Here is a 14,540-nt window from a genome sequence, read left to right on the forward strand (position 1 = left end):
GATAAAATGGGCACTCTTCGTCAACCGATCCACTACTACCCATATCGAATCCACTCCACGTGCGGTCCGGGGAAGCTTGGTGACAAAACCCATGGTAATGTCCTCCCATTTCCACACGGGAATGTCTAACGGCTGCATCCTGCCGTGAGGTCTCTGGTGCTTCGCCTTGACCTTCCGGAAGGTCAGGCATCTCTCGACGTACCAGGCGACGTCCCGCTTCATGCAGGGCCACCAATAATCAGGTCGAAGATCTCGGTACATCTTCGTCGCCCCTGGGTGGATAGAAAACCAAGACTTATGAGCCTCATCCATCAACACTTGCCGTACTCCACCCCAGTACGGTACCCACACTCTCTCGTGAAGCGTCAGCAAACCACGACTATCATAATCAAACGAGGCTACTCGGCCCACGATCCTCTCACACTTCTGTCTCTCCTCCTTGAGACCCTCTACCTGAGCCTCCTTGATCCGCTCCAACAACGGAGTGATCACTGTCATCCTCAAACATAGATCCCTGATAGGGGCCGCCGACACCTTGCGGCTCAGGGCATCGGCCACCACATTGGCCTTCCCTAGATGGTATAGGATCTCACAGTCGTAATCCTTTAGCACATCCAACCACCTCCTCTGCCTCATATTCAGACTCGGCTGATCCATAAGATACCTCAAACTCTTGTGATCCGTGTAAATAGTACAATGAACCCCATAAAGGTAATGCCTCCAAATCTTGAGGGCAAACACAACTGCCCCCAGCTCCAAATCATGGGTAGGATAATTAGCCTCGTGAGGCTTCAACTGTCTCGAGGCATAAGCTATCACATGGCCCCGCTGCATCAAAACTGCTCCCATACCTGTGATCGAGGCATCACAATAGACTACAAAGTCCTCTACTCCCTCTGGCAAGGTAAGGATCGGAGCCTCGCATAATCTCTGCCTGAGGGTCTCAAACGCTGACTGCTGCTCAGGACCCCAACGAAATACCACTGACTTCCTGGTCAGTCGGGTGAGCGGCACTGCTATCTTGGAGAAATCCTGAATAAATCTCCGATAATACCCTGCCAACCCCAGGAAGCTCCGAATCTCAGATGGAGACTTCGGGGCCTCCCACTGCATCACGGCCTCAATCTTGGCCGGATCTACCAAAATACCCTTCTGGTTGACGAGGTGACCAAGGAACTGCACCTCGCGCAACCAGAACTCACATTTGGAGAACTTTGCGAAAAGTCTCTCCCTCCTCAAAGCCTCCAGCACCTCCCGCAGGTGCTCCTCGTGCTGCTCCTGCGTCTTGGAATATACCAAGATATCGTCTATGAACACTATAACCGACCGATCCAGCATCGGCCTACACACGCGGTTCATGAGATCCATGAACGCGGCTGGAGCATTGGTGAGCCCAAATGGCATCACCACAAACTCATAATGACCATACCTGGTCCTGAAAGCAGTCTTCTGTACATCTTCTTCTCTAACCCGCATCTGATGATAACCGGAGCGTAGATCGATCTTGGAGAACCAAGACGCTCCCTGAAGCTGATCAAACAAATCATCTATCCTCGGAAGTGGGTAACGGTTCTTCACCGTTACCTTATTCAACTCCCGATAATCAATACACATACGATGCGACCCATCCTTCTTCCTCACAAACAGGATCGGCGCTCCCCAAGGCGAACTGCTCGTCCGAATGAACCCTTTGTCTAACAGCTCCTGCAGCTGTGTAGACAACTCCTGCATCTCAGGGGGAGCTAATCGATACGGTGCTTTGGCTATCGGAGCCGCACCAGGAATTAGGTCGATCCCGAACTCGACCTGTCTCTCAGGAGGTATCCCCGGCAAATCCTCGGGAAACACGTCCGGGTAGTCTCGAACAATAGGAACATCATCAACTGTCATCTTGCCCTTCTCCCGGGCATCCAAGACGTAAGCTACAAAGCCGGCGCAACCCTGCTGAACATAGCGCCTCGCCCTTGCGGCGGAACAAAAGGTCGGTCCCCGCTGTGGCTTCTCGCCCTGAATCTCTAACTCTCCCCCACTGGGACTGCGGACCCTCACTAGCTGAAGCTCACAATCAATCACCGCCCCATTGGGGCTTAGCCAATCCATGCCCACAATAACCTTATTCCCTCGCAGAGGAATAGGTACCAGATCCACTGAAAACTGCTCGTCAAATAACTGAAGAGAACACCCTCTATGGACCCTGTCGACCCTCACGGTCCTATCATCTGCTATCTCAACCTCTAATGGACCATCCAGCTCCCCTGGAGCCCTACTAAATCTCTTGCTAAGCGCAAGTGATACGAATGATCGGGTAGCCCCCGAATCGAATAATACCAAAGCAGAAATGTCGTTCACAGAGAACGACCCTGAATAAAACATACAATCATAAGCAATATTCAATCAATAATAATAAAGAGATAAAGGGAAGATACATACCCGTCACCACATCAGGAGTCGCTCGCGCCTCCTCTGTTGTCATCTGAAACGCCCTACTCTTCGCCACTGGCGCATCAGCTCGGCCCTGCCGGCCATCTGTAATCCTCAAGGTAGCAGGGGCAGGTGCAGCCACCTTCCCTGCTGCAGCTAAACTCGGACACTGGGACTTTTTATGTCCCCTCTGATTGCACTGAGAGCAAATCAGATCTGATGCTGCGACGGCAGTAGCAGGGGCCGTACAATCCCTACTCAAATGCCCAATCCGACCGCACTTGTAGCAGCCGGAACTCCCTGCCTTGCACGCTCCCTCGTGCAATCTCCCACACTTGCCACAACGACCATGGCTCTGCTGACTCCTAGATCTGTGGTCCGAAACCTTGGGCTTTTTGCCCGAACCGCCTGAACCCGAAACCGCCTCCGGTTTCCTCTTCTTCTCCATCTCGAGATCAATCTCCCTCTCCCGAGCCCTAGCAATCATATCTTCCAGCGTTTTACAGCTGGACCGGCTCACAAACTGGCGGATATCGCTCCGCAACATCTCATGATAACGGACCTTCTTCATTTCCTCATCAGCCACGTACTGAGGAACGAGAAGAGCCCTCTCCCTGAACTTGGCGGTGATCTCCGCCACTGTCTCTGTAGTCTGGGTGAGGTCCTGAAACTCCCTAGCCAACTGCTGCACCTCAATAACCGGTGCGAACTCCGCCCTGAACCTGGTAGAGAAATCAGCCCAAGTCATGGCGTCCAATGCTGCGTCATCTCCAATGGAATGTCCGACCTCCTCCCACCAGTCCCGTGCCCTGTCCTTCAGAAGACAGGATGCCAATCTGACCTTGTCCCCTTCGGGACACCTGCTAGTGCGGAAAGCGTTGGCCACATCCGCCAACCATCTGGTACTCGCTATGGGGTCCCGCGCCCCATGATAGTCCGGAGCTCCACATGCCCTGAACTCCCTGAATGTAAGGGTGCGCGACCCCATCATGGCCGCCACCTCGGCACGGAAGGTGCCCAATCTCTCATCCATCAGCTCTAGAATCCCCTCCTTGATCGAACCGAAGATCACAGGATTCTGCTCTATAATGATACGCGTAATCTCCGAAGAAAGAAACTCTCGGGTCTGCTCATCCATGCGCTCATCCCCCGAACCTGAACCTGATCCCTCCCCGGCACCTCCGCTGCCGGCTGCTGGTCTCGAACGCAAAACCACCATTCTGAAACACATCACAATTACATCAGAAAACGGAAATATCTCAAGGGATCATTGATACTACAACTAGCTTCCTGGTCTTGTCTCAACCTTTCTTGATTCGAGTACGGATCCTCTGCTTTCAGTAGTACGGGCCCATACTACCTTCCACATATATCCGTACTTTCTTCAAGAACTGCTTTGGCTCCACCAAGTCACTTTTACTACTACTGTTCTCTGCTACTCTCGTCCTAGGCTTGCCCTTAGGGAAATCTCAGACTCAACTCAACTAGTCCTCAGCTACTGAGAGTCTCCTTATAATGCTAATTAACCACCACCTGAACACCATCACATGTGACGAAGGTTAGATAATCCTTCAAGTAAAGGACCCGTCCCTATAACGGTTGGAATCAAACAAGAGCTGCGCAATAGGGCCAGTTCCAGCACTCTGGGATTATTCAACCCTGATCACATGTGGTGTGACGTGTTCACCTAATGGCTAACTTCCATCACTCAGAACTCCCACAAAGCACAAGCAAGCAGCATTCGGATAAAGGAAACATATTCAGGCAAAACTATTCTCAAAATGAGAAATTGTACTAGCATACAATGCTAAGATCACACTATCAGGCATAACCTAAACAGGCTATCCTACTGCTATCTGCTCAATACTAGCATGCAATACTCATAAAGTTGTAACACATAAAGCAGGCACATAAGGCATCCTCCTAGATCCTTAGTCCTATACCAGCATGCTGTTCTACTGAAGCTGGAACAATTAATCATAATAATAAAACTTGTATTGGTAATTTGGGAGTACTTACTTGAGCTCGGCTGATCGCATGCACCACACCCTTATCTCGTTTTAAAAATTTTCTTTCTTTCTAAGTGCTTTCAAAATTCTTTTAGAAACATTTTTCTTTTACAAAAATCTTTTTATTTCCCCCTTAGTTTGAGTTCAGATACACCCGGAAGTGTATCCGAATCCCTCAAACCAGGGCTCTGATACCAACTTGAAACGACCCAAAAATTTCGTTTTTCAACATAACCAAAAACCATAATCTGAGTGTCATATCATAAACCATACATGATGTATCTCAAAATAATAATAAAAACACTGTGCGGAAAACTGTATCATATCCATGTCATATAAAAATCAAGAACCAAATCAACTCCCAGGATAAAAGCTGAAGCTGTGGTGTGTGCGATACCATCATCCCGAGCTCTTCCCTCTACAAACGGAAGTACCTGAAACCAAAACTGAAACTGTAAGCACGAAGCTTAGTGAGCTCCCCCAAACTACCGCATACCATACAATACATATAAATCACATACTGGGCCTTGCCCACTGCATCAGACCGAGGTCTGGAACTAGCTGCATCGGACCGAAGTCCGGAACTAACTGGGACCTTGTCCCCTGCATCGGACCAGAGTCCGGAACTAACTGCATCGGGTCGAAGTCCGGAACTAACTGCATCGGACCGAAATCCGGAACTAACTGCATCGGACCGAAGTCTGGAACTAACTGCATCGGACCGAAGTCTGGAACTGACTGATCATGACATAGCATAACACATAACAACTATTATAATCACACATACTGCATACTGCATCAGACCGAAGTCCGGAACACATACACGAATATGCTTGAATCACAAAGACATCAAGCACTCTAGCTACTGCATCAGACTAAAGACCAGAACTACTGATAATTACACGGGCCGGCATTGCGGCCGTAGACCTGTTCCTACTGAAGGGAAACTCACCTCGTGAACTGGCTGCTGAGTGTATGGCTCTGGAAGCTAGCTGCTGCTGCTCCGGTATCTCCCCGGCTACAAGTCCATAAACACACTCAATCAAATACTAAACACTGCACTGGGTAAAATGACTCTTTTACCCTTGGTCAAAGTCAACTCTCAGACAAAGTCAACTCTCGGTCAAAGTCAACCCATAGTTGACCTGACTCGCCGAGTTCGGCCGCCAACTCGCCGAGTCCCTATTCTCACTCCTCGACTCAACTCGCTGCTACTCGTCGAGTATGGCATCGACTCGACGAGTACTCTCCCGATCCAAGCACTCAGACAATCTTCATCCGACTCGCCGAGTCCTATGAACAACTCGACGAGTTGTTCTTGAGCTTAAGAATATTGCCTTGGACTCGCCGAGTTGTATGAACAACTCGCCGAGTCCCCCGATTACTGAGTCTACCTTCAAACTCGCTGAGTCCACTCCCTTACTCACTGGTCCCACTCGATACCGCTCGAAAGGAAGAAATCGGGGACTCGCGACTAGACTCGCCGAGTCGTTCTTCCGACTCGCCGAGTCACCGCCATGCAACTATTCTACACTCGATTCTGATCGAATCCAATACATACAAATGATAGATCTGAGTCCAATAAGTTGATTTACCACGTAAAGTTTCCAACTTTACGTGTACAAACGCATGAACAAGGGAATAAATGCTAAAAGATGCTTAAAAGGGGTAGATCTAGGGTTAATGTGCAAAATAGCTCCATAAAGGCAATAGATATGGGCTCTACAACTCCTAAATGAACAGATCTAAGGTTATCTCGGCATAAGAGAGCTTCCATATCAATATAAGGCTTTAGAAAGGCATAAACAAGATCTAGAAAGGGTTTCAAAGCATAAAAGGGAAGGAAATCTGAAGAATACCTCAAAGAGCTGTTGCTTTCCCTTGAATCTCTGCTCTACAATCCTTCTCCTTGCTCCTTTCTTCTTCTCCTTCTTCAAGCCTTCACAATTAGCACACAAAATCACTTAGAATTGCTCAAGAACGAATTAGGGTTTTCTCACAGCTTTAGAGGGTGAAGGAGGCGGGATTGGGGGCTATAAGGTGGCTTAAATAGTGGGCAACCCGGGGATTTAGGGTTTCTCCCAGACGGGCAGACTCGCCGAGTCCAGAATATGGACTCGCCGAGTCGCCAGCTAATCACGTGCTCGAAATCCCGACCCTACTCGGCGAGTCAGGCTATGAACTCGCCGAGTCCCTCTTGCAAAACTTCAAAATAAATACCAAGGAATTACCATACCGGACACGGGTCGTTACAAGTAGAATGAATAGGAAGAATCAATTAGGTAGAAAGATAAAAGTTTCTCCAATCTGAAAAGAGGGGAGAGTACTTAAGTATCGTGTTTTATGATTAACTTAGTGATTATGAAACCGTGTCACAATTGATCTTCTAAGGACACCTTAGTACACTAGTATGGCTAAGAAGAGGAATCAGAAATTGTTGAAATGGTTAAGTCAAAAGGTGAATCATACTTCGTTCCAAAATCAAGTCTTAGAGTCATACTCCGAGATTGTGACTTGAGTAACATCATCTCAAAAAGGTTTATAACACTCATCAAATGTAGAGTAGAAAAGTATCTTACTCCTGCACGTTTGAAATTGGTAAGTTGTGATGTTTAGGATAAGACAAAGACCGACTAGGACCAATTGTGTGAAGTGCTTGTCTTGATAAGAACCCGCACGAACTCTTGAATATTAGTTTGTCAAGGAATGTTTCTTGACAAGAGAATTTTATATGTCAAGAGGTCAGTGGGAGTCTAAATGATCTTGAAAAGTTTAAAGAACTAATCAAGAGTAAACCTATTGTTAAACATTAGCACACGACTTAAGGTTTATAACCTATCGTGTTAACATATTCTTGTTTCTGTGCCCATTCCATTTAAAGTTGAATATGCATGTGAGTCCTATGATTTCTCATTTGAATGCATAAAAGCAAAGCACCTTAATCAATGAAAGTTCATTGATCTGCATGGGTGAGCTGCAAAACTACTTGGAAGACATGGTAGGCCCTTGTACTGCCAGGTGGCAAGAAATTAAGATTGAACAAGTTCACTCCATATGAGTTTGGATTTGTCACAAACATTGTCTTATGATTATGGTTATGACAAATTCGCATGGATACACTACTAGAAAAACAGCCTTTTACGACGCGCAAATGCGCGTCAAGGAAGGCCCTGTCATAAAGAGAGACGACGCGCATTTACGACGCGCGTTTACGACACGCAATGCGTATCAAGGAAGGCCCTGTCATAAAGGAAGACGACACACATTCGCGTGTCGTAACCTTACGACGTGCGTGTTAATGACACGCAATGCGTATCAAGAAAGCCCCTGTCAAGAAAGGCCATGTCATAAATGAAGATGACACACATTTTTGCGTATCGTAAATTTAAATGTTTAAAAAAATAAATTTATATATTTATTAATTTTTAAATTAAATTTTCATTTAATTTATTATAATAGAAATAAAATACCATATACAAAAAATACAATCCATTGCATAATATAAAATAAAATTTCATACTCAAAAAATAAAATAAATTGCACAAATTATAATGTTATACAAAGAATCATTCAAATGTTAAACAAAAATAATACATTGCTAACATGTGTTATACATTCCTATAAAACTAACAAATAATCATACAACTCTGTTTCTTACTGGAAAGGAATGCTAAACATGGTTACAAGTCTCTCTTAATCTTGATTACTCACCTGCTTAAGTAGAATGTTGTTGTTGAAAAGGTTACCTAGCAACAGAGAAAAACACAACACCTCTCCCACAATCACAACATCATTTACAGAAAAAGGGTTGTCAATTACTTTCATCATCACAACCCGTTTTTTATTAAATAAAAAAGGAAAGATTAATTAATCACTTACAAAAAAGTTTTGACACTCAAACAAATCTGCCCGTTGAGATTCAGCCTGCCCGATTTCATTAGAACACAAACACAATCTGGACAAGAATTACTCTCACTTCCCTCAAAAAACCCTGAAGTGAATAAAATGTTCCAAAATTATTCAAAAATATCATATTTTCTCAAAATGAGGTTTTCCACATTAACCAACTCCTAACATTTTCTCAAAAATATTATTTAAACATCATTTACATTTTTTCTTTTTAAAAAAGAAAAAACATAAGGTACCTCAGTTAAACACAAAACTTTAGTTGGAATCTCATTAGGTAATCTAGGTAATCCGGGAAGATTAAACCCTGCAAGTGCCAAGTGTTAGCATCTTCTCCACGTGTTCGAATACAACACAGAGCCGTTTTACATCTTGGATTATTTCCATATCACCTGGTAGCTTGTTTGCTGTCAATGCAATAAGTCAAATTAAAAAAATGACTATTTTACCCTTGTGTCTAAAAATTATAAATGAGACATTACACATACCTTGTAAAGGCTTCAATGCAGAAGCAATGGTGAAGTATAATTGGTCGATTTTTATTGTCATGTTCTTTAACCCACCAAATCTAGTCTGGTTAAGAGTGTCAGCTGCAGCTCTGAAAGCAGTACACACCATTTGCTCTAGTAATTGATGTGGTCTTACTGTTTCCAGATTTTGAACACCTCTTATTTTTCTTGACCCACCCATCGATAGATACAAACGGTAATACTGCCATGAGAACAATATATAACCGATAATTATAACTTGATATATCTACAAGATGCATGAATGGAAAGATGTTGACAAAACGGTTATAATTTGGTCAAATGACTGTTTGTCTAATTTTTCAATACTTGAGCAAATAGTTTGCATTTTGTGAGATGGTACACCACATATCTCTAGCATTCCATCTAGTAACTTTTTATGGTTCAACTTTATCTGTGCATGGTGGAATGTCACTTAAGTAGAAGAAAAGATAAGGAAATGAAATTGAAAATGTGACTAAAACACTTACCTCATAATCACCAATGTTTAGCTCATCTAGTAGTTCAACCAAGATCCTAACCACCTCAAAGTCAGTTGCTATCGTTTCATCACCAGCAATGTCAAAATCACATTGATAAAATTCACGGTGTCTTGCTTTAGATGGGTTGTCTCTTCTATACACTTTTGCAATTTGGTACCTTCTGAAAGATGTAAGACCATTCATAGCAACATATCTCGCAAATGAAACCGTCAAGTCATACCGGAGGGAACAAATCTCCCCACCCTAAAAAAAAACAAAAACTTTGCCCAATGGCTATCAAAGGATATATCACTGCTTAAAAAAAATAATAAAACAAAAATATATAACCTGGTCAGCTAGATCACAAATCAACTTTGAATCTTCACCGTATTTTCCTGTAAGAGTTTCCCTCAGTTCAAACACAGGAGTATCAAGTGTCATTGCACCGTGCCTCTTAAAGACATTGCCAACGATTGCAAATGCTTTCTCTCATACAACCATTTGTTCTTTTGCAAAATCACGAGTCCCCTGTAAAGTTTAAAAAGTAAGATAATTATATATATATATATCAATCAAGAAACAAATAAATATTTTATCAAAGATAAAACATAAGCATGCATGGTATTATTACTTTGGCAAGCTTCGGAAGCCTTCTGCTTTCATTGCTTTCAACGACTTGTTTTATTTTCGATAGTAGACTTTCAAAGTGGGAAAGGAAACATTGTGCCACTTTCTCCGGGAGAGTTGAGCATGAGTTGTCGTTTACATTGTTAGCCACAGACAAAGACAGTAAATTATCTTTTATAAACTGCATCAAAAGAGTTGTGCCTTTTCCCATAACCTTCTTTTTCTTGTTGGGTTTCTCATCAATACCCTCTTCCCCTTTCATACTCCCCTCCAATGATATAAACGAAATTGTGGCTTCCCAAGAAAGAATCTTTCTTACAGCCTTGGACAAAATATAAATTTCATGCAATGATTCGACATACTTGTCTTCCAACTCAAACTTTGCAGCAGCCTTAATGGAGTTATTCAACCTGTCAAGACCAGGGCATCCAACATTGAAACTATCAACCAAAGTAGGATATAAGTTATGGTTTTCGAAGCCCTTTAGACAAATATGTGCTCGGTGCCAACTACTCTTGCCAAGATTCTTAAGGGCACGAGCTAGAGAAGAGAAGAGTCCAGTCAAATCCTCACTGACACTTCCATTTCCATTTGCGAATGGGGTAGAAGAATTCACTGCAATTCGAGTTGAAGAGTGGACTGATTTGTAAAGAGACCTTAAACGACCATGAACTATAGGAATGTTATCAACTTGGTCACACTATAGATTACCACATAATTTTGAGCCATTAAGTAAAACCTTCATAACACTAGAAACATAAGTCACGTCTTTATCAGAACAGCCATCACCAGAATCTGTGAAGCTGAAGGCAGTGGAAGTGTCGGCCTTCAAGGCCTCGCAAGACAAGGCAGCAACAGCATCAGCAACTGGTGCTAATGAGGAGGCGGTGTGGTCCAGGAGAGCACCTCGATCTAAAAATTGTAAGAGAGAGAGAGAGAGCATTCAAAAGGAATAAACATGGGAGTTTATTAGAGCGAGAGAGATGAGAGATGAGAGAGGAAGAGAGAAATGGAGGGGAAGAGTAGCTGCAACCCGTAAAATTTACCTTCACTGTGTCTTCAGTTGTGTTGTTGAAGTAGGCCCAGTAAATTACGTAGTCAATCCAACTTCCTTCCACACAATCTTCTTTTCTCAATCCCAATTCCGGGAAGTTTTTGGTCATTAGAGCAAACCATCTTCTCCCCAAATCACTCCAAACCCTAACCCATAACTCACTAATCCAACAGTGCGATTAATTTTGTATTTACGGGAAGATAAAGAGGAAGAAGATGAATACGAAAGTAAATACGCCAGAGCAGTCAACCATGTTATGTAATTGCTGCACCGTTGGGCCCCATCGTGAGTTGCAGCAGGGCGTTGTCAACATGAAGAGTCGCAGACCCCCAATCGCCGGTTCTATGAAAGATTTTGTGAGGGACAAGAAGTGGTGATAGAAACTAGGGTTTTTGTGGGAGACAGAAAAAGCAAAATAAGAAGCGAGCCTGATTCTTTGGTTGCCGATTTTATTATATGGAGCACGAAGAAGATAACGGCGGGGGAGAAGAAGATAGATCCGACGAAGGTAAAAAATATGGAGCAAGGAAGAAGGAACGTGAATGGCCAGTGATTGTGTCTAGGGTTAGAGAGAGAGAGAGAGAGAGAGAGAGAGAGGAGGGAGAGAATGGCTCTGTACGAGAGATAAGGCGACCCATAGGATCAGAGTGAGAAGCGGGGTATTCAAAATTTTAGAATTTTAGATCCCTCTTTAAAAACGCGCGTTTAGTTAAAAAAATATAAAGCGACATTTGTAGACGACACACACTTAAAATAAGCGCCCTCCGTGTTTTTAATTTTTTTTTATTTGACACCAATTGTAGGGCACGCACAAATGTGTGTCCTCTATCCTTCAAATTTTGGAAAACTGACATCGATTTTTACGGCACGCACAAATGCGTATAGTCTATTAGCGCGTGTCATTGATTGCGCGTCGTAAAAGGCTGTTTTTCTAGTAGTGATAGGGACACATACACCATAAAATCTAAGTGACAATGTTTCTCTCCATTTCATGAAAATGATTGTGAGGAAACGATTTCACTAAGAAGATTTCAAGGAGAATGCAATTGTGATATTTGCATTCTCGAATTCGATTATGATTACAACATCCCTCTTCATAGTTCGAATTGTGAGAAAAGGCAAATAGTTTGAACATTTAAGACTTATTGCTATAAGTTCTAGAATTATTTAGACACACATATGAATTATCTAAGGAAAGGCGTATGAGTTTGAGAAGCTTAGATAAAGTCTTATAGAAGCATCACGTATCAGAAATATGAACTTTGGTAAGAAAGTCAATAAGTATTGATTTCTAGAAGCCCAGGTGATTTCTGAATAAATGTAAAAGCTAGTGGAAGCATAAGTGTTATGTTGGTAAGGATATAATCATCATGTTAGTGGGAGCACGATTATTATGTTAAGTATTGTGAGTTAGCAATATTAATTATAGAAAACAAAAATTTCAATTCGCAAAGTTGCAGAGGTTGAAAAGTTATTTTGCTATAATTAAGGAGAGGTACTTATACTTCATTTCAAAATCTAAAAGCTTAGATTCAGAATTTTTAATCAAATTTAGTCAAAGGACATATATGAATGGTATGTTGAAAAGATTCAACATAAGGGAATTCTATATATAGCAATATTATAACGAGAGACTAGTAAAGTATCATGTCTTTATGGAAGACATTATGTATCGTATCCCATACGCTTCGGGTATAGGATCGTTTACATATGATGTAATATTTAACCGTTCTGTCTATTCCAAATGCCTAGAGTGTTAAGAGGGAAAAAGGACAAGAATCAGATATGACTAAAGTAAGTCAAACAGCTGTCAAGTACAATCTAAGGTTCACCAAGGATTGGTCACTTGTAGGCAGTTGGAAGTATAGTAATGGATGGACCATATTGACATTATTATGAATAGATAGGATTCTATTTAGAATATGTTGTCATATGGAAAATATGGAAATGTTTCCACAATAGGAGTTGGATATTAAGGATTTATGTAGATTATAAACTTTTATACAAGAAGGATGTTCAAAGGAATGTACTTTGAATATGAGACTTCATAATTATGGAGTTGTTTTGTAACAATCTCCAAAAGAACACTTTATAATTTCATGGGCAAAGTCTTGGTGACTTTGGTGCTGTGACATTACGAAAGGATCATTGCATAAAATGTTAGAATCTAAAATATTCTAATAATTGCAAGAACTTGGTATTCTTACACTTATAATAAGGATTGGGGATTGTGAAATGAGCATTAATTGGAAATGTGTTCAATTGATCTATTTCACAAAGTAAGGATCATTATAGTATGCATGCTTGGAGCATGGGATAACTATTGTTATGATTCAAGTATTAAGTTGATTATCCAAAACATTATACAATGAATAATGTGTAATCGATATGGTGATTAAATAATAGGTGTTTTATTTATACTCGAAGTGTTGAGGCCACATTGGATTCGATTATTCTTGTGTTTCACTTTGCATGTTTTGACTTCCTGAATAATAAGATTATTCAAACCATCCACAGTCGATCATACTTTGGAAGTAGGTATTGAGGCAAGACTGTCATGAACTCGACTGTAGATTGTCTGAAGCGTTTTAGACATAGCAAAAGTCAGCTGCAGTGTTCATGAGTGCTCATGAAATAAGATTTGAGTATTGGATTAAACCCACGCTCACGTGAATCACTTCATGGATTTTATCACGGGTGATTGTGAGACGATAATATCTTATATTCTTGAAACGAAGACATGTGAGTTGTAGTTTACAAGTCGGATGCACATTGACATATGTAAACGCACCAGTAACTTCGTGTTATAAAACATATTGTTGTGTGTTATTTGATGAGTAAGTACAAGAGATCATTTGAGTCGAATTTTATCCGTTCCTTTTACCCTAAGAGGGATAAAATCGATATATGTGGGCCCCTCGATGATTTAGTGATGCCACCCTAAGCGCTTGGCCAAGCCTGGACTGATTTGATTTGTTCAATTAGTCAGTCGTCATAAATCAGAAATCGGGAAAAAACTATTGGATAGAGATTGATTATAATGAATGTCTTATTTCCATACGATATCTTGTAGAATAGAAGAATATTTGATCCCTTATCTAAGGACACGTCACTGACTAGGTCAGAGTTCAACAGCGACTTTTGGTAGCTAAAATTTGATAGTCAATTTTTGAAGTTATACTTGCAACTATAGTTATTAGACTTATCCAAGTGGGAGACTGTTGGATTAGGTGTCTAAGCTCATAACTATAATTGGTATGTACTTGAATTGATAGTAACAATGTTCTTTTGGGTTGCCTTTAAACCTGACAATTGAATAGGATAACTGTTGAAGAGAGAAGAATGATTTATTAATTTATTTCTAGGTTAATAAATTAATTTGAAATCAAGATAAATGATTTATAAATGTATTGTGGATATAATATATTAAATAGAAATCATTTAATTAATATTTAATCAGAAATTATTTTGGAATTAATTATGGGATTAAAAGAATTAGTTGAAACTGCAGGGACTAAAGGTGACAATGTTCAAA

At 41.7% G+C, this 14,540-nt stretch overlaps 1 protein-coding gene across 1 annotated transcript; it reads right to left on the reverse strand.

The window, feature by feature from the left end:
* Positions 1 to 8,636: 8,636 nt before the first annotated feature.
* On the reverse strand, positions 8,637 to 11,114 carry LOC111913615 (histidine--tRNA ligase, cytoplasmic). Its single transcript, XM_023909340.2, is given in 7 exon segments — positions 8,637 to 8,743; positions 8,825 to 9,047; positions 9,129 to 9,257; positions 9,334 to 9,588; positions 9,673 to 9,852; positions 9,956 to 10,863; positions 10,985 to 11,114. Coding segments are annotated over 7 exon segments (1,932 nt in total).
* Between the last annotated feature and the right edge of the window lie 3,426 nt (positions 11,115 to 14,540).

Source organism: Lactuca sativa, chromosome 1, assembly GCF_002870075.4.
Source record: "Lactuca sativa cultivar Salinas chromosome 1, Lsat_Salinas_v11, whole genome shotgun sequence".
NCBI lineage: Eukaryota > Viridiplantae > Streptophyta > Magnoliopsida > Asterales > Asteraceae > Lactuca > Lactuca sativa.